General features: G+C 53.7%; 7 protein-coding genes across 7 annotated transcripts; 4 read left to right on the top strand and 3 right to left on the bottom strand.

Annotated features, from left to right (window-relative positions):
- Positions 1-988: 988 nt before the first annotated feature.
- COG3 (Golgi transport complex subunit 3) lies at positions 989-3,676 on the top strand (the record flags this gene model as incomplete). The annotated part of the gene is made up of 2 exons (XM_064835142.1): positions 989-991; positions 1,175-3,676. The coding sequence occupies 2 exons, from the start codon at positions 989-991 to the stop codon at positions 3,674-3,676; spliced, it is 2,505 nt and encodes an 834-aa protein (XP_064697077.1).
- A 45-nt stretch (positions 3,677-3,721) lies between these two features.
- gpi1 (pig-Q) lies at positions 3,722-5,896 on the bottom strand (the record flags this gene model as incomplete). Its single annotated transcript, XM_064835141.1, has 1 exon — positions 3,722-5,896. One exon carries the CDS (start codon positions 5,894-5,896, stop codon positions 3,722-3,724), a length of 2,175 nt encoding a protein of 724 aa, XP_064697076.1.
- A 1,027-nt stretch (positions 5,897-6,923) lies between these two features.
- LTS14_002434 (uncharacterized protein) lies at positions 6,924-8,947 on the top strand (the record flags this gene model as incomplete). Its single annotated transcript, XM_064835140.1, has 4 exons — positions 6,924-6,969; positions 7,022-7,138; positions 7,213-7,448; positions 7,502-8,947. The coding sequence occupies 4 exons, from the start codon at positions 6,924-6,926 to the stop codon at positions 8,945-8,947; spliced, it is 1,845 nt and encodes a 614-aa protein (XP_064697075.1).
- An 800-nt stretch (positions 8,948-9,747) lies between these two features.
- LTS14_002433 (uncharacterized protein) lies at positions 9,748-14,286 on the top strand (the record flags this gene model as incomplete). The annotated part of the gene is made up of 1 exon (XM_064835139.1): positions 9,748-14,286. One exon carries the CDS (start codon positions 9,748-9,750, stop codon positions 14,284-14,286), a length of 4,539 nt encoding a protein of 1,512 aa, XP_064697074.1.
- Positions 14,287-14,480: 194 nt separating this feature from the next.
- Positions 14,481-16,190, bottom strand: LTS14_002432 (uncharacterized protein; the record flags this gene model as incomplete). The annotated part of the gene is made up of 3 exons (XM_064835138.1): positions 14,481-15,449; positions 15,534-15,634; positions 15,686-16,190. 3 exons carry the CDS (start codon positions 16,188-16,190, stop codon positions 14,481-14,483), a joined length of 1,575 nt encoding a protein of 524 aa, XP_064697073.1.
- Positions 16,191-16,951: 761 nt separating this feature from the next.
- On the bottom strand, positions 16,952-19,541 carry RRP6 (exosome nuclease subunit; the record flags this gene model as incomplete). Its single annotated transcript, XM_064835137.1, has 2 exons — positions 16,952-19,389; positions 19,490-19,541. The coding sequence occupies 2 exons, from the start codon at positions 19,539-19,541 to the stop codon at positions 16,952-16,954; spliced, it is 2,490 nt and encodes an 829-aa protein (XP_064697072.1).
- A 214-nt stretch (positions 19,542-19,755) lies between these two features.
- LTS14_002430 (uncharacterized protein) lies at positions 19,756-23,577 on the top strand (the record flags this gene model as incomplete). The annotated part of the gene is made up of 2 exons (XM_064835136.1): positions 19,756-19,975; positions 20,021-23,577. The coding sequence occupies 2 exons, from the start codon at positions 19,756-19,758 to the stop codon at positions 23,575-23,577; spliced, it is 3,777 nt and encodes a 1,258-aa protein (XP_064697071.1).
- Positions 23,578-23,841: the final 264 nt, after the last annotated feature.

The following is a 23,841-nucleotide window of genomic DNA, read 5'->3' as shown; positions in this document are numbered from 1 at the left end:
GTCAGGGAACGGACTTCAATGATGCATAAGTGTCGCGGGAGGCAGTAGGAGGGGCGGTCTCAGTCAGCGAGGCCTTGAGATCATATGTGCGCGGCTGAAGCCTTGTCCTCGACGGGACATGTACATAGTAGATACCTTTCATCCTGCAGGCATGGAGAGCAAAAGCGTGACCAACCATGCCGTTGGCGTTTACAGCATTGTGCCACCACTTTGCAGCAGTGGTACCGAGTCGGGGATATGCGGCGGGCGTTGCCTAGCAGACGTGGTTGTTTCAATGAGTACGAACCCGACTGGCGGGACATTTGGCCTGGCATGCTAAGTAGCCAGCGATTGGTATATTGCTCAGTGGCCCGACGCGCCGCAAAAGGGGCGTAAAGACTGCCATCGTCTTGGAGCACCGTATCTTATAAAGGAATCCTGCGGACGGCCCGAGGGTACGCGCTCAATCGGGCGCGGCTGCGAGTAACGAGCCTTCGGCTTGCCGTGCACTCCACGCGAAGCCTTTTTGGGGCGTCTGTAAATGGTGAGCAATCCAACTCTGGCAGGTAGCGAGCGCCGTATAAGTGCAGGCGAGACGACTTGCAGGAGTCGCGTGGGCGCTTGGCCATGCTCTCAATGACACCTCGGGATCGACACTGTTCTCACGACGCCACTTCGACTTGAGCCATTGTACTTTAGTACCTTTGTATTCGAAGCCTTACGGCCCTGCATGTGTTCTGATCAAGAAGTAACGGGGTTGTCCTTGCCAGTACGAGTGTTGTGCATTGATCTTGTTCTATAGCGATGGTCAGTCTGCCCTATCGCAAGGCATATGTACTTATTGGAGGATCGTCACGCACGCTGCAGCACTGGCTTGCACATATGGTGCATCAAAGCCCGCGAGGGAGCAGGAGGAGTTCGAGCTGATTGGTTGAAGCATTTTTGGTTACGTAATTCATCTTGCCTGAGGCCTACATCATCGTCACAAGGCCTAAGCTGGGCGGTCAACATGGTAAGTGAATGCAGATGGCAGACTCATGGATGATGCATGGTTTCACACACTGACGACGCCGTCGTCCACAGTAGATGACTCTCGTCATAGACGGCGGCCGTCCCTGCTGCTGCAACAACAAACTGTAAGCTTGGCGCGGCCGTGTGTATTGGTGGTCCTGTTACGGTTCTGATTGTAGAATAGGCCGTAGTAAGAGCTGATGCAGCAATAGAAGCCATTCCAGAGACAAGCGAGGTGTATGACGCCTGGAGCGGCCCGCCAGTGGCTACGCTGTCGAAGAGAGCACAAAGTTATCATGACTTTTACAGGGTGGTAGCGTCGCAGGCCCTCAAAGAGCATACTCGGAGACGACGGAGGAGCTTAGAGCTTCAAGAAAGAAAGAATGCTAGGAAGACAACCGAAGCGTCTTTCCACGACGACTTTCTGGAAGTGCAGGATGTACTGCTAGGAGAAGGCCAGGCGGGCCATGTTATGCTCCACGAACAGCTTGAGCTTTCCAGTAGCCACCTGCACGGCATACTCATGTCGGCTGTGGCCACCTTGGACGTACTCTCCAAGCTTTCGACATCCTTTCGTAATGTCGAAGCACAGACAGATGCATTCCGTCAGCAATGCGAGGGTCTTATAGCAGAACAGCTGCGGATGACCGCACTCGCGGACGCTATTGAGGAGAACGCTCGGTATTATTCATACCTCGAGCCAATCACCCGTCGACTAAACGCACCAGGAGCTGCCAATCTCGTGAAAGGCCACGAGTTCCCGGAAATGCTTTCCAATCTGGACAACTGCCTGGTGTATATGGAGACACATCCCAAGCACAAGGAATCACCCACATACCGTAGTCGCTACAGACTACTCCTGACTCGAGGATTGACTCTGATACGCCATCACTTTACAAAGTCTTTGGGCGACATAGCGGCCGATATAAGCAAACGGATCCAAAGCGGCCAACTCAAGGCAACCACACATTCGGCTCTCCTTTATGCGAAGTTCCGTGTACCGGCGCCTGAACTCAAAGCTCTGGGACTGGAGATACAAAAGCGTGCTGTACCGACACCGGACGATGTAGACGCTGGTCGTGAGCCAGAGTACGCCAGTCTGCTACGTGAGCTTTACCAGTCGTACTCAGCGACACGCGGTCGACTTGTCCTGCCGATCGTCAGTAAAAAGATGGCCGAGCTAGGTGCGATGCCTCCACATGCTGACGTACTTGCATTCGCGAAAGCGAGCTTTGGCTTTATGCGCGGGATCTGTCTGGACGAGCACGAGCTTTGGTATGAATGGTTCGAGACTGACGGTGCGCTCTACGACTTCTTAGAAAGTTTGATGGAGCCACTGTACGACTACCTACGGCCCAAGATCATTCATGAGACGCACCTGGAGACGCTATGTGAACTTTGCTCGGCCATTCAGGGCCAGTACATGGGCATGGAGTCGGACGAGGAAGACGAGGAGAGCTTTGTCGCGAGTCCAATCGCCAATGGCAAGCCTCTTGGTAGAACACTCAATTTTGCTAGTCTGGTCCACGCTGGTTTGGAAGACGCCCAGACGAGGCTTGTCTTCCTAGCATTGACTGTGCTGAGAGACGGCATAGAGAATTACAAGGCCAAACCGCAAGACCTGGATTGGCCGAAGCCAGATCCGGCCACCGACGGCGTCAAAGGTCCGGCACTGTCTGGCACGAGGAGCTCCGTCTCACAGACACCTACCAGCCCAGCTGCTGGCGAGAAAATCGACGATGCCGCAAGCATGTTCAGCAAGCATGTTATACCTAAGGCCGCAACGAGCGCTGCCAAGCATGAGTGGTACCCCACGCTACGCAAAGCCATCTGGCTACTACGCCGTATATATCGTCTCCTCAACAGCACTGTCTTCGACGATCTCGCTCACAGGATAGTGCACTCGACCATCTACTCCCTGGTCACTGCAAGCCAGCAAATCAAACGACAAAAGACACCCCAGGATGGCCAACTCTTCCTCATAACCCACCTTCTCAACCTCAAACAACAGATCGTTGCCTTCGATATCGAGTTCAGTCCACCAGAAGTCGACTTTGACTTCTCCGCTGTAACAAACACTTTCTACGAGCTCCGCAATAGAGGCAGTCTTTGGGACCCGACCTCTTGGGTCACTCTAGTCAGCGGTGCCGTAGGTGGTGGTCTGTTACCTAAGGTCGTGGAGAATATGCTGGATGCAAAAGCTGAACTAGATGGTCGGCTGCGAACTGTGATCAACGAATTCGTGAACAGCTACGCTAATCATATCACTGATCCTGTCGACCCTGCCACCATAGCACAAGCGAATGCCACGTCAAAGGATAAGGACGCTGAGTTCGATGGCCTCAAGGCTGTTCGTACAGTCCATGGTCTGGCTGAGAAAGACGTACCCGCTTTACGGACCAAGCTCGAAGAATTCGTTGACGATGCACGGACGCGAGAGACGCTCGTAGCGGCTGTGCGGGATCAAGTAGTCTTGAGCTACGAAGAGTTCGTTGACTCGTGGAGTGAAGGAAAAAGCAAGAAGTTGAGCCGCAAGGGCAAGGGAAGAGAAGATGAGATATGGGGGGTGGATTTGTTCGCAGAAGTCATGGAGAAGGTCTTCCTGGTACGGGAAATGGTGGGTCAGGGCGATGGTGGAGATGCGGACAGCATGGGCGGAGGATTCAGCGATCGAGACGAGACATGATAAGACGTTATGATGTGGCACGTACAGTGTCTGCAAAAGTGCTCGTCATCTACTCCACCAATATGATGGTACCTGCTTTGCTCGTCCAGCTCTAGCCTTCATCGCTGTACCTGCACCCGTTGAATGTCCATTCATGTACGGTGACCGGATGCCGCCATTCGTGTCTTCCGGCCCCTCCTTGATGAGCCGCCAAAGCTCAGTGATTCCAACTCGCTGGACTGGCAGCATACTGTACTGTAGACTGTACAGGTTTTTGCGATGGATGGGCGGCACAAACTGTCCTGACACCAGAGCTATGAAAACGCGAGGTGAAAGGTAGTGTTTTCGAAGCCGGTGCCCAAGTTGTGCGTATTGAGAGAAGGTCTGAGATAGTGGTAGTGGCACTGACTTGAGCTTGACGTAGGACGTTTGCGCCAAGTCACGTAGATGTGTGCTAGACGGTAATCCACTGCGAGACGGAGCATGCTGCAGCTGGAAACGAATGCCACCAGGTAGTCTTCGCGCATCCTTGAGCCGCAGCATAATCGCAAATAATGGGAAGTGATTGAGACAGGCCAGCCAGGTGTCCAGTGCCGCCTTCAGCGCTATGATCGCCATCCGCGCGCCTGCGAATGTGGCGTAGAAGACTGCCACTGTCGGCAGTAGGAAGAAGAGCAGCGTAAAAAGGATGGTACCCAGTAGCAGCTGATCCAGATCATAGTCACAGCTATCGATGCGGTTGCGGAGGACATTTCGCTTCTTGCCTCGAAACAGGTGAAAAAGTGAGATTATGATCGTGAGCTGCCAGTTGTAGATCCGTGCTGAGGCAATGTAGAAGCTGTAGATGTGCAGTGTAAGCAGCGAGACCAGGTCCGAGCAGAGTGAGATTGGCAGACTAGCTCCGAAGAAGCTGGATAAGCCTATTACGCGCACGACGTGCGGGAGGAGTGGACGTAGTTGGAGCATGCTACCGTCCCAGTAGTCGATGACCCAGAGGAAGAGATCGGCCAAGAACTTTGCTAGCTCATTGTTGAGCTTGAGACCGGCAGGGTAATCTGTTAGCCAGGTGATCATCCTTTGCAGACCTTCAATCGAGAAGGTATTGACGATGTTGTCGACCTGCCTTGCCACGAGATCTGCATTTTCCAGGATGTAGGATCCTACTGCGATGCCGATAATGACATCGTTCGCCACGAGCCATAAGCTGTTGTAGAAGCGAATGTACTCCGGATGGCTGTTGGAAGTGCTACGCCAGTCGTTGTTTGTACGTTGCAAGGTGATGTATTGTGCTGGCCAGTAGCAGAATTGCTGAAGTCTGATGTCTACTTGCTGCGCGGTGGCGGAGACGTCCTTCAGAGCCGCTGCATCGGGCAGAGGTCGCCAGTCTAGGAGCCAAAGCACGACTTCAGCCACAATGCGCTGGAGCATGAGCAGCCAAATCAGTATTTGTGACGCTGTAGGCCAGATGGATTTCATAAAGTACTTCTTCATCCATGTGAAAACCGATTCCCATGCATCGTTCGCTGACTCGACCACTCGCTCGCTGACGCTTAGCTTTCGCTTGTATCGACTTCCAACAAGGCTCACATTGCTTTGCATCAGGTCATTGAGTTCAGCAGAGCAATTGATTTGGTCGACGATCATAGGTAATGCCAGTTCCTTTGGCGTTCGGGGATGCTTGACCACGGTATGGTGTTTCAAACTTTCCACAAGTTTCGCTTTCCTCTTCGTATGAGCTTCGCCTTCATCGTCCAGACGGTCGAACGATGCTACGCTGCCAAATGCGCCTCGTCTGTCCACAAGTGCAAGTGAGATAGGGGTCGTTGAGAGGTACTGCATGCGTCGCGGGTCCGGTCTGTCAAAAGCAATGACCTGAATTGTGATAGCTGTCTCGTCTGGGCAATGGACATGTGGCGCTTCGTGCTGAGATGAAATCCGCACAGACAGTAGTTTCGGATCGAATGTCAGAGTAGTCTTTGGAGAATTGAGTGTACCCAGAACCAGCACTGGCTTCCCACCACATCGGTCCAGTATGTGCTCAACAGGATGTGGAGTGTTTCGAAAAAGTGACTGCACCCTCAAAGCTTGTTCCACGTTGCGAGCATCTACTCCCTGCAGCACCCCAACGACAACGACATCAAGCTCGCTGTTTCTCCATCCTACCAGTACGCCTGGTACATCGTCTGTTGGCGCATCCGAGGGCCAGAATACGCGCATCAGCCCATGTTTCTTCGTTGTCATAGTCCCATTGCGCTGGCACCTAAAACGATCCCCTCCGCCGTAGTTGCTCCCGAGCTGATATACCGCTCTCCACAGTCCTTGGGTGCTGTGTACGGTCAGAGGCTGGTCTTCTCGGGAGTAAGGAAGACCTTTTATGACTGACGAGGTCGGCTTCGTGTGCAGCTATACGCTCGATCGGGATCAAGAATACGAGGAAGAATACTGAGAGGACTGCGAATCCTTTCGCGGCTCGTGTCTAAACGGTGTCAGCTTCAGTACACATGGTCAGACACTGTCACCATACTATGACCCCGTGATCCCAAGCGAATATGGCGAGCTCATACACCCACGTAACAAGGTCCCACCGAGCAGTGATGTAGCCAGCTAGAAAGATGCCAAAGGTGAGGACCGAGACTGGGTGCATGGATGAATCTGTGGGACTCGCTACTGAAGATCAAAGGCTCGTGATTGTTGTATGTACACGGCTGTGACTTTTCTCTTCGACGCGCGTACCCTCTAGCTGGCGCTTGGCGAAAGGGTCAATGGGCACGGCGAAGATAGAGGTGTTCCTCATCGATACCAGTGACTACTCCTCATCGCGAACGAGGTAGGCACGTATTGCTCTCGATCCGTGCCTTCATCCCACTTCTTAAAGGATGGCGTGGAAGCCAAGGCAGGCAGACAAGCGTTGGACAGTGCGCTTCTTCCGCCGCTTGTGAAGCTTCTTCTTCACTCTTGCTTTTGTCAGGACATACATGCATGGGACAGCATGGGCGTGGCGATCGATCGATATCTCTCGTATGGTCTCGGGTCTGAAGAATATTTTGACGGGTTCTATGAGGTCTCAACGCATTTGTACCGCTAGGGAGTGAAGGCTGTTAGGTCGAAGCGTAATGCGTGCTTCAGACGCGCTTGCTGAATACCATCCCTTGAGTGCTTGTACTTCTCACGAGAACATTGCACTTTACCTACCGATCAACATTTTCGTCTGCTGAGGCTTTAAATTCTGTCTCGAACATGCTGTCCATATAGACACTACATTGTCATCATGGTGGTCTGCCAGTTCTTCCTGCAAGGTCGCTGCAAATTTGGTGGTAAGATCATGAAGCATCTCTCCTCTGTCCCATCACACTGACAATAACCTAGACTCCTGTAAGAATGAGCACCCAGGACGTCCGACCGAGGCAAACAGATTTGCGCCACTCAGTAATGGGTTTGGAGGTGGTAGATCCCGCGCCGGCGGAATAGGTGGCGGAGATCGATGTGAGTACACAACTAGACACTTACACTGGACAAATCATCTCACTAAGTTCGCACGCCTGCTAACATGTTTTCAGCTCGACCGAGCCAAGACCAGGAGCAAAAGAAGCCCTACAACATTGATAGGGAAGTGCTGGCTGCCGACCTCACTACTGGTGGCTCTACTGGTGAGAAGCCAAGATGGCCACTGTCGGTGTACGGGCCAGGTCGTGATGCACCTCGACAGTTGCTCGAGGGCGCGCTGGAACAAAGCCCAGAGGAGATGCGATTGCTGTGTTACGAGGCTAGGGCGAAGGGCCAAGAGCACGAATATGTGAGCTCACAGTCAACCCCAACAGCAAGACTCAGCTATTGATATCTTCACAGGTGCAACACGAAGCTACACTTGGAGCGCAAGCGCAACAACAGGTGCAGAGCATATTGAACGACCTCGATGGCGCCATCAAGTATGTCATTGATGGCGAACAGCAGCATCCAAACCGCCTCGATCAGTGCGTGAAAGGCTCGGGCGCTGCTATCACACAGAGCTCAGGTGGCTTTGGTCAGCCCTCGGGTCTAGGAGCATCGTCCACAGGCTCTGCGTTTGGTCGCCCGAGTAGCACATCTGCATTTGGTCAACCTTCAGGCGTGGGCAAGCAATCGAGTCAAGCTTTTGGACAGCCGTCGCAACCCGCGAGTGGATTTGGGGCACCGTCTACTCTTGGAGGCAGGTCGGCATTTGGTGCTTCACCACAGCCAGCCTCAGCACCGACTTTCGGGGCACATTCACAACCTAGCAGTGGTGGCAGTGCATTTGGTGCACCATCATCAATGGGCGCTCAGCGACCAGCATTTGGGCAAGCATCGCAACCTGCATTCGGTCAGGCCTCGCAACCTGCGTTCGGTCAGTCTGCCTTCGGTCAAGCATCGAAGCCTGCCTTCGGCCTATCGTCACAGCCAGCCGCTGGGACACCATTTGGTGCTGGTCAGCAACAGCAGATCAATCCCTTTGGTGGACAGCCGGCGCAATCGAGCCCGTTCGCAGCAGCAGGCAACGAACAATCTGCTTTCGGCCAGGCAGCACAAACCCAGTCCCAGCCGCAAGTAAGTCCATTTGCCTCTGCTGGAGGTGCAGCAAGTAACAGCAATGCGGCCGCCAATCCCTTTGCTGGTAAAGCAGCGGCTCCAGCATTTGGGGCACCCCCCCAGCCAACCGCCAGTCCTTTCGGCGCACCATCTCAGCCCACGGCAAGCACATTCGGAGCGCCTTCACAGCCCGCAGCCAGTCCTTTCGGTGGAGCACCGAAACCAGCCGCAAGCACCTTCGGCCAGTCTTCTCAGCCAAGTGGCACCGCTTTCCGGCAAGCAGCTCCTGCGCCGACAACTGGCTTTGGCTTTGGTCAGCCTTCACAACCAGCTGCTCACACGAACGGCTTCGGGGGACAGCAGGCCACGCAACCTCCTGCGGCACCTCAGACAAACGGGACCGGGGGGGCGACGGGCATTGCAGCAACTACAGGCTACACAACTCGTGGCAGAGACGGAAAGCTACTCATGAGATGGAAGGGCCAGCCAGTGACATACGAGACCGAGACCACACCACCCGCACCTTTCTATCAGGATCCACAGACCGGCAAGCCAGAGCGCATATGGCTACCTGATGGGCCACCTGACAGGCCGAATCCATACTCACAAGCGCCACCACAGGCTTATGAGGGCGATGTGGGCAAGTTGCTGAAGCAAGTATACGACTTTGTTCGAGATAGAGAAGAGTTCAGTGATATCATCCCGGAGATGCCTCCTCAGCGCGAGTGGCTAAGATGGGACTTATAGTACGAGCACCAGAATCGCGATAGGTATGGTACAGTACTATTTGGATCCATTGGTGATGGCAGGGAGTATCAAACTTATGCTCCGGCGATGCCCAAGGTGTCAAGGAGATTCGGGAAGCCGTCGAGGCCATACGACTTATTACAAAGGCAACCTATTGCACAGCAGAAATGTGTGTGGTGGAAGGAGGTGGCAGATTACCTGAACCCTACTAGGGCACTGCCGGCTTCCAAGAACAGGATCGTGAAGGCCGCTGTGTTCGAGATGGATAGAGCGAGGCATTTGCTCCAGAGATGCGGCACTTTCTTGAAGGCGGCGCAGGAGGAGAGTAGGAAATGAGTTGAAGGCCAGGAAAACATGACCAGAACTCGGTACCGCTTAGAGATTCATGCCTTTTGGTATGCCTTCGGCGTGCCACTTTATTCGTCTGATTGGACTACACTATAACAACTAGAAGTCTCATATAAGAATCTATAGTACCCAAGTAGGCAATATATGAGAGTGGGGGGGCCGTTTGATTAAAAGTATAAGCTGTGGAACTTTGAGCTCGGGCCAGCCAAACGCGACCAACGCGCGTGGTCCTTGGGGTCATCCTGGACGTCGATCGGATGCTTAATATACCCCTTGGTCGAAGAGACACTCTGCTAACTCTCTTACTCGCCGCACGACCGTTGCGATCACAATGCTGTGACTGCGACCGGCACGCGAGTCAGACACGAATATCGTCAGGGCAGCCGAGGTGAAGCGACCGAACGTTACTTCTGTAAACCCCGATCTGCACGGATGTGAATGCCCGGCGCAAGATGAGCGACGCACTGGATGGAGGAGGCACGCCGCCGCGACGACGACCACGTAAACTACAGAAGCGGCAGGGACGTGGGAGTGTGGACGAGACCTCGCAGTTGTCTCAGCATGACGACAGCGAGGAGCGGGGACTGTTTGAGCGACGAGATAGCGATTTGACTGATCTGCCTGTCGACGAGCACAGCTTCATGAAGGCGGAGCAGAACTTCGTGTCACAGTCGGATGGGGTCAGTGAGGGCGACAGCATGGACGAGGGGGCTATGCGGAGGCAGTTGATGGATGTCGAGTCCAGCTTCATTCCGGATGTGGGACATGCGCCTATGCAGCAGGAGGGAGGAAGGTTGGGAGTGGATGATACGTATTTGGAGCTTGGGAGACCCGGGACCACACCGCCACCGGATCAGATGTTCGGGAGTTTGAGGAAGACGAGGAGGTCTGGGTCGAGTGGTAGAGATGCGAGTGAGGAGGAGCCAGAGACGCCCGCTGATGCTTACAAGACTCCTGCGCCTAGTCTTGAAGAGCAGGAAGATGATGAGGAGGGGGAGGAGGATGACCCCGGGAAAGAGGGCAGCCCTTCCTCGCCTGCTCTGGCTGCAGCACAACGACATGCGAGAAATGTGTCTACGGCTAGTTCGATGAGGATGACGCCTGTATATGCGAGGTCTGAGTCAATCATGTCTTCTGATAATAACACGCCCGAATCACGTCCCACGTCCAAAGGCTCGACTGTCACCCCAGGACCAACTTCGCCGAGGCCACAAGAGGTCGCACTACCTGAGTCGGAAGCATCTTTCCAACCCGCCAGGAACGGCATGTCGCCACAAAGATTGTCCCTTCGACCGAGCTATGGTAGCAGCCGACAAACGAGCCATCGTTCCACAACCTCTACTGCGACCATGAACTCATTGTCAAGCGACGCGACTACCAACGCTGATTATGCACTACAGACTGGCGGGGCTATGTCTAACAGCACTTCTATGAGAAGTAGCAGAGGTGGCAACTTATTGCGTCTCCCTAGCCTAGGTAGTGTTGCATCTTACATGGACTCAGACGAGAATTCACAGGCCTTACGGCTCGGCTACAGTGGAAACATCATGACAAGTCGCTTCGGCAGTAGACTCGACGGACTCGATGAGGAGCGACCAGAGACACCGCGGGCCAGCACCGTTAATCAGCCTCCGACAGATACCGTTCTTGCTCAGCGCGTGGAAAGTATTCATGTGCCGGAGACGGTCGCTAGGGACTTCCGTCTCCGTCATCGTTTACCGGAGCGACCTGGATCATCAGGCGGAACAGGAGGCCAGGAGCGTGCACGTAGAACTTTGACGCTCAAGGAACAGAACAGCAAGATTGACAAGCTCACCAAGGAGAACTTCGATCTCAAGCTGAAAATTCACTTCCTCGATCAAGCCCTGCAGAGTCGCTCAGATGATGGTGTCAAGGAGCTCATAGACAAGAACGTGCAGTTCCAGACTGACCTAGCCAACGAGCGAAAGGAATCGCAGAGCTTGCGGCGAAGAGTCCGGGAGCTTGAGCGTACCGTTCAGGAGCAGGAGGAAGGCCTGAAGGAGGCTCTAAACCGCAAGATGCTTGACGAGGACGAGCGGTCAGACGATGACCCAACTCTGCAAGCTGAGATGCACGAGGAGATTCTGTACTTGCGGCAACAGCTTGATCATTCGGAGAACTCTGTTACTACATTGCGAGAAGAAGTCATGACTAAGGAGCTCGAGAAACGTAAAATGGCCGAGCATATGCGGAGCATGGCAGGGACTCGTGAGGAAGCAAATGCAGGGTTGAAGGAGACTATGGATATGTGGCAGGATCTACTGAACGCTGAAACTGGTCGAAGAGAGCAGGCTGAGGAAGATATAAGGAAGTTGCGAGACGAGCTTACAACGATGCGCATAGAACGCGCTTCGCCAGCGCCTAGCAAGATGCTCAAGCGCCGCAGTAGGCCGGGTACTGCGACAAATGAGTCGGACTTCACGAATGGTGTCAATGGATCTGCGACAGACTCTTCTGCTACGCTTGCTGAGCAGCTACGACATGAAAATGCCGAGCTGCGCCGCGATCTCGGCGCGCAGACCAGCATGCTGACCTCTCGAAACCGCGAGCGTGAGCGGCTGCAGCAGGAGATCGAGGACCTGAAGTTGCTGCAACGCAAGAGTGATGGTGCGAGGTCTGTAGCTGGCGAGAGCATATTCGAGCGATCTATCTCGCGAGCACATCAGCGCGCGCCGTCTCGTGCCAGTGATCATACGCAAGTCACCGAAGCTGAGCGCGACGACTGGGACCGTAAAGAAGGGCAACTTCGTGATCATAATGCTGAGCTCAGGCTTAAGTTTCAAGACCTCGAGAGGACGCATAGCACCCATCTACAGTATGTCAGTGCCTTGGAGGGAGACTTTCAGCAGATGGAGCAGGAGCTTGAGGAGCAGAGTGAGGATCTCAGAGCACTGCAGACTGAGCGTGATGAGGCTTTGCATGCTTTCGAAGACAAGGAGTCTGAGCTACAGAGACTTGAGCAAGAAGCACTGGCTGAGATTGATAAGCTCTCAACAGAAATCGAGGGTATGGAGGCTCAGCTTGGCGAGGCGCAGAAGCGAGCACAGAAGACGCAGACGAAGCTTGAGCACACGACAGACGGCTACAAAGGCTTGCAAGGCGAGCTTCGCGAGATCACGCAAAGTGTCATGGCGCTTGAGGATGAGAAGCAAGCGAATGTGCGCACCATCCAGACCCTCGAACAGCAGCTTGCCGAGGCTGAAGACGAGATCCAGACTTGGGAACAGAAGTGTCAGGAGATCGACCAGAAGAACCGAAAGCTGGAGATCACGCAAGAGAGCTTACATTCGGAGATCACCTTCCTGCGCGAGGAACAGGAAGGCGACAAGATCAAGATTGGTGAGCTCGAAGATGCAATCAATGCTGCTCAGCAGACTATACAAGATGAGCAGGAGAAGTTGCGCGAGCTCGAAGAAGCTATTGTGGAGGAGAGGCAGCAGAGGGATGTTTTGGAGAATAACTCCAAGGAGGAGTTGCAGAAGGTACTGGATGATCTCAACACCGAAAGTGGCAAGACGAAAGACGAAGTGCGCAAGCTGAGGCGACAGCTTTCTGCCAAGGAAGTCGAGGCAAGCACCTGGAAGCAGAAGCTGGAGGATCTGGAGCAAGGCTTCCGGACCGCCCTGGGCGAGCCTGATGGGACGAAACAAAGCATGCTCGCAGAGATCGAGAGGCTGCAGCGCGATATCGAAAACACTGCCAACTCGCTCGACAGAGCCAAGATGGACGTGGCAGACAAAGACCGTCTGCTTCGCCATCGCGACGGTCTGCTCGAGAGCACTAGTCTGGAGAGCCGAAGACTGTCCGACCTGCTTGACAAGGAACGCGCAAACAGACGACACGATATGGAGCAGTTCGAGAAGGCTTCCCGTGGACAAGCTACCCATATGCGTGAAGTGGCGCAGCACCAGTCCAAGTTCCTGGAATTGGAGACATCGTATACCTCGGACAAGAGGAAGATGATTACGCTTGAGCAGCAGTATCGTGATCAGATCTCGGAGCGAAACAATCTGCTTCTTGCGCTATGGAATCGCCTTTCGACACTTTGTGGGCAGGAGTGGGCTCAGGCGCACAGCCAAGTCAATGGACAGACTCCTTCGCCTGAAGTCATCCAGCGATTCTTGCCCGCTTTTTCGGCGAATGTCTTGGCTGCTGTCAAGGCGTTAGAAGCACTGATTGGCAACTTCAAGGTCCGAATACGTACTACCGAGAAGGATCTCTGGCGCGACTACTCGACTCTCGAACATAATCTCGATATTCGTATCAAGCGGATGGATGCGCTGGAGACTGCGGTCACGAACACTCAACGGGCAATTGCCGATAAAGCTGCAGAAGAAGCTCAGCAGCGTCCACAGGCTAACCGATCCATGAGTAGCAAGAACATCAAGAGCAGCGAGGAGATCTCGAAGCTGAAATCGGAAGTGAAGATCCTTAAGGCGGAGCTCAAGTTCCATCGTCAGCATCCTAGTGCCATGGCCCAGCAGATGATCCATCAGACCAATCAGATGTCGCCTGAGCATATGAGGAAATTGTCTGGTACGGGCAGTAAGGATAGCAAGAGTGGCGCCTCGCCTGCTCGAACGATCGTGGCCCAGCTTTTACGGCATCATTCCACTTCCGCGGTTGAGCAGCTGCAAGCTCCGCAGCAGACTGAGATGAGTGAGGGTGTGGCTTCCAGACCGAGCCATCAGCCTATTGTGCTCTCCACGCCACCTATCCAGCCTAGTGAGCAGAGATGGGCTCATAGGCTGAAGGAGATGGAAAGGCGACTCAAGGCAGAGAGAGAGGCGAGATTGCTGGATCGGAGAGGTGCGAGACAGCGGCTTGAAGAGGGTAGGTTGGAGAATGAGGAGCTGAGGCATATGCTTGAGCGAGAGAAAGTCAGGCAGGAGAGCTATGCGGAGGTGGGCAGTATGGCTGGAGATGAATGGGAGGGTGAGGCGAGAATAGAGGGTACGGTAGAGCCGTGATGAAGTGGTCTGTATGATTGGCTGGTGGTATGCAACGGCCTCGGGTCACCTCGGACTTCACACTTGAGGGACGTGCTTGAGTGGGTTCTGTCGGCTTCGCCGCTGTATTATTGCTGATGAGCTTTTACGATACGCTATATTCATGAACGTACATCTATCTATTTTGCTTGTCTCTGTATCACGAAGCCATCGAACTACCGCTCGACTGTCTCTACATTCGTCAACTCGCCAACGTACGCAATGTACTGGTCTGGTCGTAGCAGTACAAGCTTTCCGGCCTCTGCATCAACGTGGTAGGTCTTGTATGCTGCGCCGGAGCTTACGAGCTTGCCATCCACTAGTTGACCGTCGAAGAAGATCCTGGTGTTGCTGCCTAGCGTCTCTTGGGCCCTCGCGACTGGCTTCGAAAGCCCGAGATCTGTTGGATTGGCCGTGTGCAGGATCACTATGTCAAACACTTTCGAGACGTATCTGGACAGCAAAACGCTGAGCTTACTGGCGACGTGTTGCAGTCGCTCCATGTTATCTGCTGTGCGGAGGTTGCCCACGAATAGTAGGATGCGGAAACGGTCATCGCTCTGGAAAGCCTCATGCCCTGTGAACTCTACCTTGAGCGCGTCTTCGTGGCGGTAGATTGTGGCAGGTTTAAGTCGCATACCTACCACCATTCCTGGCGGCACTTTCCCACTACTGAGAGCTTTCTGGGCTACCTCTAGGTCTTCCTTGGAGGTACATGTCAAAACGCTGCTCTCGGAGTGGACATGCAGTCCGGCTACCATGACACCTATCCGATGGAAGAAGTGCTGGATGGACCACGACTGCCTCCCAAACAGCCCTTGAGGAGTCGGCTGGCCGGACGCCATTGCGGCGAATTGTCGATCGAAGTTCACGAGATCCTGGGCGACTTTGAGTCGTTCCTCCGAGTAGGTTTGAGGTATGTCGGGCTTGGCGGACTGTTTGACGACGAGATTGAGCCTCCACATCACATTCCACACATCCTGAATGCCTACGTTTATGCCTTGGCCAGCCTGAGGCGAATGCGTATGGACAGCGTCTCCAGCCAGAAAGACCCGGCCGCTGGAGTCGATGTTGGCGGTCGAAATGCGTTGCCCAATCTGGTAGGCAGCCCACCACTCACAGGTCTTGTAGGAGAAGCGATACGGCTTCAGACGTTGTTGAATCGTCTCACAAATGAGTTCTCGTGTCACCCTCTCACGTTATAGCTTGCCTGTCCGCTCAGCAGGGACCATAGCTAGAGTTGTGTAGACGCGGATCAGGCCACGTTCGCGAGGGACTAAGAGGAGGCCGAAGCCAGCACCCAGGACGCTGTTGAGTGCTCGCGTGCTCGCTGGCCTCTTGTTAGTGCTGTGTCTCTATTCCTGTGAGTGGGTCGACTCACGAAAGTCGGTGTCGGGTAAGACATCCATCACACCCCAGATCACGTCTGTGTCATCGCCAACCATTGCGATGTCGAGCTGCCGCCTCGTCCAACTATGCGCTCCATCGCACGCCACAACATACTTGGCATGTATCGTCCTTGTATCGATGCTCGTCTTCAGCAGATCTTCATCATCGTCAACTCTGATGCCATTCGAAGCTTGCGCTTCTGTTGTCTCTCCGTTGATGGTACGCCGGACGTTACGAGTCCGAACCTCGACAGGATACTCCTCGCCATCACGAACTGACAAGCCCTCCACTATGGTGGCCCGCCTGATCTCCATGTCAGCGCACTTCTCACGTATGTACTCGGCCATGATCTCGCCAATCCGAGCCTGCGTCAACGTGATATTGGTATAGCGCGAATCATATCGGTTCCATGACTTGACTCCTGTACGATGCAAGGCTCCATCACTGTCCGGTGCCCACAGTGCCCATTGGGTGAATAAGCTGCCTTCACGAAGCATTCTTTCGGCCAGCCCGAAGCCTCCAAGATCTCCAGCGTTCGTGGATTCAAGCTATCGCCATGGCCGGCGACAAGACGATCTGGACGCTTGTCGATGACCAGTGCTTGCAGACCGTAGGCTGCTGCGCACGTGGCAGCCATCATACCAGCAGCTCCGGCACCAATGATTAAAACATCTGTAATCGTGTCTGTCGTAGCCATCGTAGCTGATGTGGCTGTTAGTTTGAGAAGAAATCACACGAGCAGATTCGGCTACGTGATATCATTCAAAATTGATTATGTAGTTGGTCAACGCAGTGTGCGGCCCTCACACATATTCGGCGGATCGACAGTATATGACCAGCAATGCTCGAATGTGCATGGCATACCTGAGAGCCGTGGTACTTGAGCTAGGGCGATCCGTAAGCTCGATAAGCTGACAATGAATCAGAATCAGCGTGGCAGGATGTCGGGCTGAAAGATTCACACATCTCATTGGCCGACTCGTATTATAGCTGGACTCTGATATATGACCCGCGACGTCGATCGTCGTCGGTACTCCCGAGCCGCACGCACAACATTGAGCCTAAGTAAGTAATGTACAGCTTTCGTCTGACAGACAGCCTGTGATCAATCTTTCCCCCCTGTGCTTTCAGCCCTGTCACTTGACCTAAGGCTCGTGTCGTCGATCGAAAATCTAACCCGCTATACTAGGCCCCCATCACCCTCACACGTTGGATACACGTAGTATACACATTAGTATCAATGACACAAGCAGCAAGCTCAAGACCTATAGGTCATGCTCCTACCAGCCCTCTCCCTCTGCACCCGACTAAGAGGTTTCGGAACATCCGAGCTCTTCTTGTAAGGATCCACCACCTTCTTCCTCCTTTCCCTCATCTCTTCACGAGATTCACGTGGTGGGTTCAGCATACTAGGTGCGGAAGCGTAGTCGAAAACTTCGTCATCCCGATTGTGCCCGTTCAACTGCACACCTCCCGGCTCGAGGTCGTCTGCGTCCATACCACTGGCGGCCGCAAGTTTGGCAGCCCGTTTTGCTTCTTTCCGAGCTCTGTGTCGGGCTGATTTGCCTAATAGATCTAGCTCTTGGTCGTCCTGTGTCAGAGCTACTTCGTCATTGTTCGCTGCCATACCGTCGACCATGCCAACGGTGATACTGGACTCTGCGACTGGTCGTTTTCGCTTTTTGCCCAACTGCTTCAGTATAAATGTCTCGTCTTCCTGCGGTTCTGCCGCAGCTGACGCTTCCATCGCAGCAGGCTCCGTGGCCATGATAGGCGTGGAGACCTGTTCAGAGGGATCCCCGAAGATCTCAGCCATGAGTGGTGGTAGTGGTACGCTGAGTGAAATCGCGGGAACATTCGACAAGGCGCGACTTTGCTGCTGCGTGCCTGCCGGCATTGATGAGCCCCAGAAAGTGGACGTAGCACTTCTCAGAGGAAGTGCTGATGCACCAGTTACGCTGTTGGCACAATCCACAGCAGGCGCTGATTTCGGCACGAACGCTGCCACAGAGTGTGCTGATGCCGCAGCCTCCTTCGCCACACCCCTCCTTGGAAAGTGCGGCTCAATCTTTTGCAACACATCCATCATTTCCAGGCCATTTGGCGCATCCTTCTGCGCCGTCTGAATCACCGGAACTAGCTCGTCGATCCTCAGCCTCATGCTCTGCGTAGCTGGATGTGCGGCATTGAAGACATCTGGCTTCGAGATTGGGACAGCCTTTGCGATACTGAATATATGGTGGTTGGGCATGACGAAGTGCGTACTATCGTCCTGTTCCCTTGCCACATCATCGCGCCACTTGTGCACTGCACAAAAGACGGCGAATTGTTCTTTGTTGAGTAAAGCTGGTGTGCGAGCGAGTAGCTTGTACCAACCCACGGACCCTTGGCCAAGCGCAGAGTCGTAGATTGGGTGTTCATATACCTGTAGTGCCGTCTCGGAGCTGCGTTCGAGGACATCGAACAATTTGTCGCCTTCGCGGTCTGGCTTACTAAAGTCAGATCGTTGAAGGAGTTCGTTACGTAGGCTGTCAAAGATGTAGAGTAAGTAGTGCGTGTCGCTTCGAGCGTAATCAAACAGCTCTTGTGGTAGAGGTCGTATTCGCCAGTCGGCTGTCTGGTACTGCTTCTGAGCATCCACGTTCGCGAACCTTTTCAGTAGATATGCCAGGCTGCCGCCGGGATAGCCGAGTGCCCTGCAGGCGTAGTGAGTGTCGAATAGGCCAACAAGGTAGAGCCCGAGATCGCGTTGTAGCCAGACAACATCCATGTACGCGCCATGCAGTACTTTGGTGATAGATGGATCTGCAAATACCTCGTTCAGGCAATTGAGCTTCCGTCGCCAGGGTTTCAGTGTATCGACGATCCAGTCCTTGTCACGCGTGCTGATCTGCATGAGGCTGACCACGCCAATGTATGTGCGTTGGTCGTGATGCTCCAGATCAATGGCGAGCTCTTTTGCCTGCTTCAGCTCGTCCAGCATGCCATACATAGCTTCCTCGGTATCGACGAAAGTGGCGGTCGTCGTGTCGAAAGGGTGGTACATGATCGGTTCAGCCTGGGTATGGACCTCTTCGGGGTATGCGTACTCCTCAATCTCTCGCTGGTAGGGATGCTCGCCCTGCTGTCTATCGGCCAGCGACCGCTTGGCGTGTGGCTTTCCTTCCAATAACGGCACAAAGATACCGACCTCATCATTCCTGGGTACATGCTCGAACTTGAGCTGTGGCTTCTCGATTTCCTGGTTCCTCAAGCTTGCCGCTATTCGCCCTGGCCTTGCTGCACCAGCTCGTTCCGCCTGCTTCCCAGCCTGCTCCGCCGCGCCTGGACTAAGCCTTCGTACCGCGCCAGTGAACTCGTCCAATGCAGTATCCGCGCGCTCGAGTAGACTATCGAGTACGTCAACCACGGCCCGCCAATTGCCTTCGACGGCCTCGATGTCGCTCAGGCTACGTGGTGAAGGACGTACACTTTCCGCAGTCTGGTTCGCAGAGCCCAGAAGACGTTCCGCAAGAGTGAGAAGCCGCGCATTCTGCTGATCGAGAGAAGTGCTTAGTGAGCTATTGAGAGAACGGTGGAATTGAAGGTCGGCGGCGGCGAGCTGGGATGCGGTACGGGTGGCGGAGACCAAGGAAGAGGTGATGGACTGTTGGAGAGTCGGAAAGTCATCCATCTTGATCAGTGTGCTGATGGATACTGTTCACGGTCTGTTTCGACATTAGAACCTGCATCCGCTCATGTCGAACGCGAAAATGATTGATGGCTAATAATTATGCTTTGAGGCTCGGCGGCTTACCCGGGAGGCGCGCGGCCACGTGAGCTATGGGTCCATTTAAATCAAGCGGCATTGTGAATGGTGACGTTTGAGCAGGAACACGAACACCTGACACGGACTCTGCTTTCAATACTCTCTCATGTCATCTCGACCACGCAGCGGATCGACAGAGTGATGAGGCGGACTGATCGATGAAGACATAGAAAAAACCACTATTTTACCCCATATTTCGAGCCTGTCATGCCGTGATCCTCTCAAACTCTATGTTCGATTCCGGTAATAACAACATGTCCTCCGCGGACGCTAGAAAGATATCAATCCAGGAGCGCGAAGTACAAAGATATTACACCAGCTGGCTTTCTGCACATGGATCTGGCACCAGTGTCGCCCGACATGTCGAGAGCATCGCCAACCTCGAAGGGCGAGGCTATCGTCCGAAGGTGTCGAGGGACAAGGCTCTTACGGCCTTTGCCCAATTAGCAGCCATACGTCTCAATGTCAAGAGAGGTATGGTGAGCCTGATCGATCCGCGAAGCCAGTACATATTGGCAGAAGCGACCAAGGATACTTCTGTTAAAGACCCTCACGATCTCTGGCTCGGTACCACAACATTGGTTCGTGCAACAGCAGTATGCGAGCATTGTTTCCTAAACGAGGCCACAGCACAAGACCAGTCTGGTGCCTTCAGTACACCCGGTCTAATAGTCAATGACTGCCGGCTGGACGACCGTTTCAAGGACAGGCCATATGTGGAAGCTGAACCTGGCGTACGCTTCTATGCAGGGGTCCCAATCGTATCACGATCAGGTATCCTGATTGGTGCTTATGCCGTGTCTCACGAACAGCCGCGAGATGGTCTCAGCGTGAATGAGCTCAAGTTCATGCAAGAAACCGCGGAGGCCGTCATGGATCATCTGGAGTGGGCACGTGATCGCGTCGATCGCTACAAGGGCGACAAGATCGTGCGTGGCATGGCGACTTTCATCGATGCTTGCGGGCAGTCTAATCCGGATGAGCCGCTGCCAAAACCTGCACATCAGCCTACTCTGAGTACTGCTACTCCGTATCCAACCAACGCGCGTACGAGAGACGCCGGTATCTTCCCTGCCGGTATTTCAGCAGGCCTCCGTGGCCACGAGAAGACCGATTTCGGCAGCCGGAAACGTTCACGAAGTCCGCCACCTCATTCGCATTTCGTGTCAAGCAATTCTCGAGCTCCACCACAAAGGCCAAAGACACTGCACCGTACGCAGTCGAGCAAGAACGACAGCATCTCGAACATGTTCGTTCGTGCTGCCGATATTTTACGCGAATCAGCCCTTGCGGATGGAGCCTGCATATTCGGGGCATCAGCGGGAGCCCCTACGCATAGAAGTATTCGAAGGGTCATGGCAGATGGCAAAAGCACTTCACAATTACCGCCAGGAACTGATTCAAGTGCGGATCCTGGGACTTCTGACTCTGATACCACTCCGTCTGGAAGACCTTGTAAGGTTCTAGCCTGTTCGCTAGCAGACGAGCAGGCCAAAGATGAAATTGAGCAGGAGAGCGCCTTGACCCTAGGAACATTAGAGAAGTACTTCACCCTTTTCCCCAGAGGTAAGGTCTTCTACTTCACCAGCCAGGGGTTCGGTGTGTCTTCGGATGACGACGGTAGCACAAGTGAGAGCCAACAGCCACCGAAGGAGGCTCGCGAAGATAGAAGAAACGTGGAGCAAGGCTCATCTTCTAATCGTAGGAAGAAACGAAAAAGGTTCATGGATCATGAAGAGCTGCTTAAAAAGATCCCAGGCGCCAAGAGTGTCGTGTTCCTGCCACTTTACGACTATGTCGAGGAGAAATTGATGGCTGGCTGTTTTCTTTGGTCATCGACTACTGGGCAGATGATGAATCTTGACGACGACTTGTCTTACCTGCGAGCGTTTGGGAACTGTATCATGTCCGAGGTCGCTCGTATGAATGTACAAAAGAATGAGGCAGCGAAGACGACATTTATTGCGTCTATGTCGCATGAGTTGCGCAGTCCACTGCACGGCATCTTGGGCGCTTCGGAGTTTCTGGTCGACACTGCGACTGATAGCTATCAAAGTGGTCTCATCACAAGCATCGTCACATGTGGGAAAACGCTGCTGGACACACTCAACCATGTGCTGGACTACAGCAAGATCAACAAACTCGGTCGGGCGCAAATGCGACGGAATGCTAAGACCAACAAGCTTGTTACGCTGGACTCTGATCCTGGGCTCGAAAGCATCAACATGACCGCGGAAGTCGACCTGGGCATTCTCGTGGAGGAAGTCGTCGAGGCTGTCACGGCGGGTCATGCTTTCAGGAAGCTACAGCATGGGACAAGCATCGGTAAGACTGCGAGCAAGGACTCAGCGAATGGTTTAGGTCCTAGTGGTGTGCTGTCCGTGAATACGCTCTCTGGTGCTGCTGAGGGCTTTGGATCGATCGAGTCGGCCTCTGGTAGCGTCAGCGTCATGCTTGATATTGATCCACGAGATTCGTGGGTTGTGCGCACCCAGCCTGGAGCGCTAAGACGAATCATCATGAATTTGCTTGGCAACGCACTCAAGTACACGCCGTCTGGTTTCGTTGTGGTCTCGCTCGAAGTACAGGAGGCTCAAAGCGATAAGACGATCAACGCCGTGGTGCGAGTGGTGGACTCTGGAAAAGGCATGTCAGAGGACTTCCAGAAAAACAGGCTGTTTGTGCCCTTTAGCCAGGAGGACTCGTTCCAGCCTGGTACTGGTTTGGGGTTGAGCATTGTCAAACAGATCGTTGACTCTCTCGGAGGGTCCATCGAGATCAAATCGGAGCCGGGCAAAGGGACAGAAGTGGATGTTGATCTATGCCTTGCGGCCGTCTCTCACGAATCCAATCCCGATCATATGCCTTCAGACGAGCATACATCTGCAACACGAGAGAGAATCAAGGGCATGCGTGTCTTCTTCCTCGACCCTTTTATTCAAGGTCATCAACGTCCGAAGAACGACCGGATGACCCGTCTTACCTTCAGTCTAAAGGCCGTCTTCGAGAAATGGTTCGATATGAAGTGCATTGTGTCTTCCGAAATGGATCATGCGGATGCTGACTTCTATCTCTACGCTGAACCGCCTGGCATTGATGAGCTGGTGGAGCATGCGAACAGTGGGAGGTTAACCAAACCTTGTGGGCGAGTAATCCCTGTGATAATTATCTGTCTTAGTGCCGAAGAAGCCATCGACGTCAGTCGAAATCACGCGCAGGCTCTTCGAAATCTGGGTACGATTGTTGAAGTTATTCCACAACCATGTGGACCGCGCAAGCTTGGCGTGGCCTTGAGACAATGCCTGAAGAGGCTGGACAGTGGGGAGCAACGGGATGAGAAGAATGGGACAAAGGGTAATGGGCGGGATGCCAGTCAGCCTGCGGAGAACCATAAGCCAGTAAGCCAGAGAGAGCGAGCAGGAAGCGGCAACGGATATGAGCCAGACGACGAAGGAACGCGATCTCAAGCCCGGAACAAGCCATTTGTACCTGGGGAATCGTCAGATGCGAATGAACCGTCCCCATGCTTATCTCCACCTCCTCTAGACCCCGCCACTCCAAGTCTTGCACAGGTGATCGCGACGCCCAGCACTGACGGCAGCGGAACAATGCAGCACAACGAGACTTCCGCAGTTAGGCCTGATGAGGCAGCTCTTCACATACTACTTGTGGACGACAACAAGATCAATCTCCAGCTCTTACAGATGTTCGTCAAGAAGTCTCACTTCACCTTCGTCTGTGCTGAAAATGGTCTTGAGGCCGTCGAAGCCTATAAGGCCACCGTGGCTGAAAAGACTGAGGAGTACTTCCCTTCAGTTATGGGTTCGAGTCGACCTCCGGGCCGATTCGACTATGTGTTCATGGACGTATCAATGCCAGTGATGAACGGATTAGATGCTACGAAGGAGATTCGTGAAATCGAGCAGAGGAGCGGGATCAAGAGAACAAAGGTTATAGCGCTTACTGGCCTGGCAAGCAAGGAGGCAAGGAAGCAGGCTGAGACGGCTGGGGTGGACATCTTCTTGCCAAAGCCCGTGAAATTTGCGGAATTGAAGAAACTACTTGTCGTCAGATGACAGGCGTGATTTTCGGTTCTCGCATAGCCTTGGCGTAACATGATTTGGATAGCTTTGTACTTGACTTTTGCTCTTCGGTATCGGGATATACTGCTTTCTGGATTTAGCGTAGCTATGAGAGACATACGATACCCAGATAGATCGTCTATCAACAATTCACTTCAGCCGCGTCTGGCGCATCTCTTGGCTGGATAAGGCATAGTCTCAATGCAAGCGAGCAATGGGGCGAGATCCGCTCAACCATCCGAGGTCTTACGACGTGTT

This window comes from Recurvomyces mirabilis (assembly GCF_035927965.1).
Source record: "Recurvomyces mirabilis strain CCFEE 5264 chromosome Unknown scaffold_5, whole genome shotgun sequence".
NCBI lineage: Eukaryota > Fungi > Ascomycota > Dothideomycetes > Mycosphaerellales > Teratosphaeriaceae > Recurvomyces > Recurvomyces mirabilis.
This window is presented reverse-complemented; position numbering and strand designations above follow the sequence as displayed.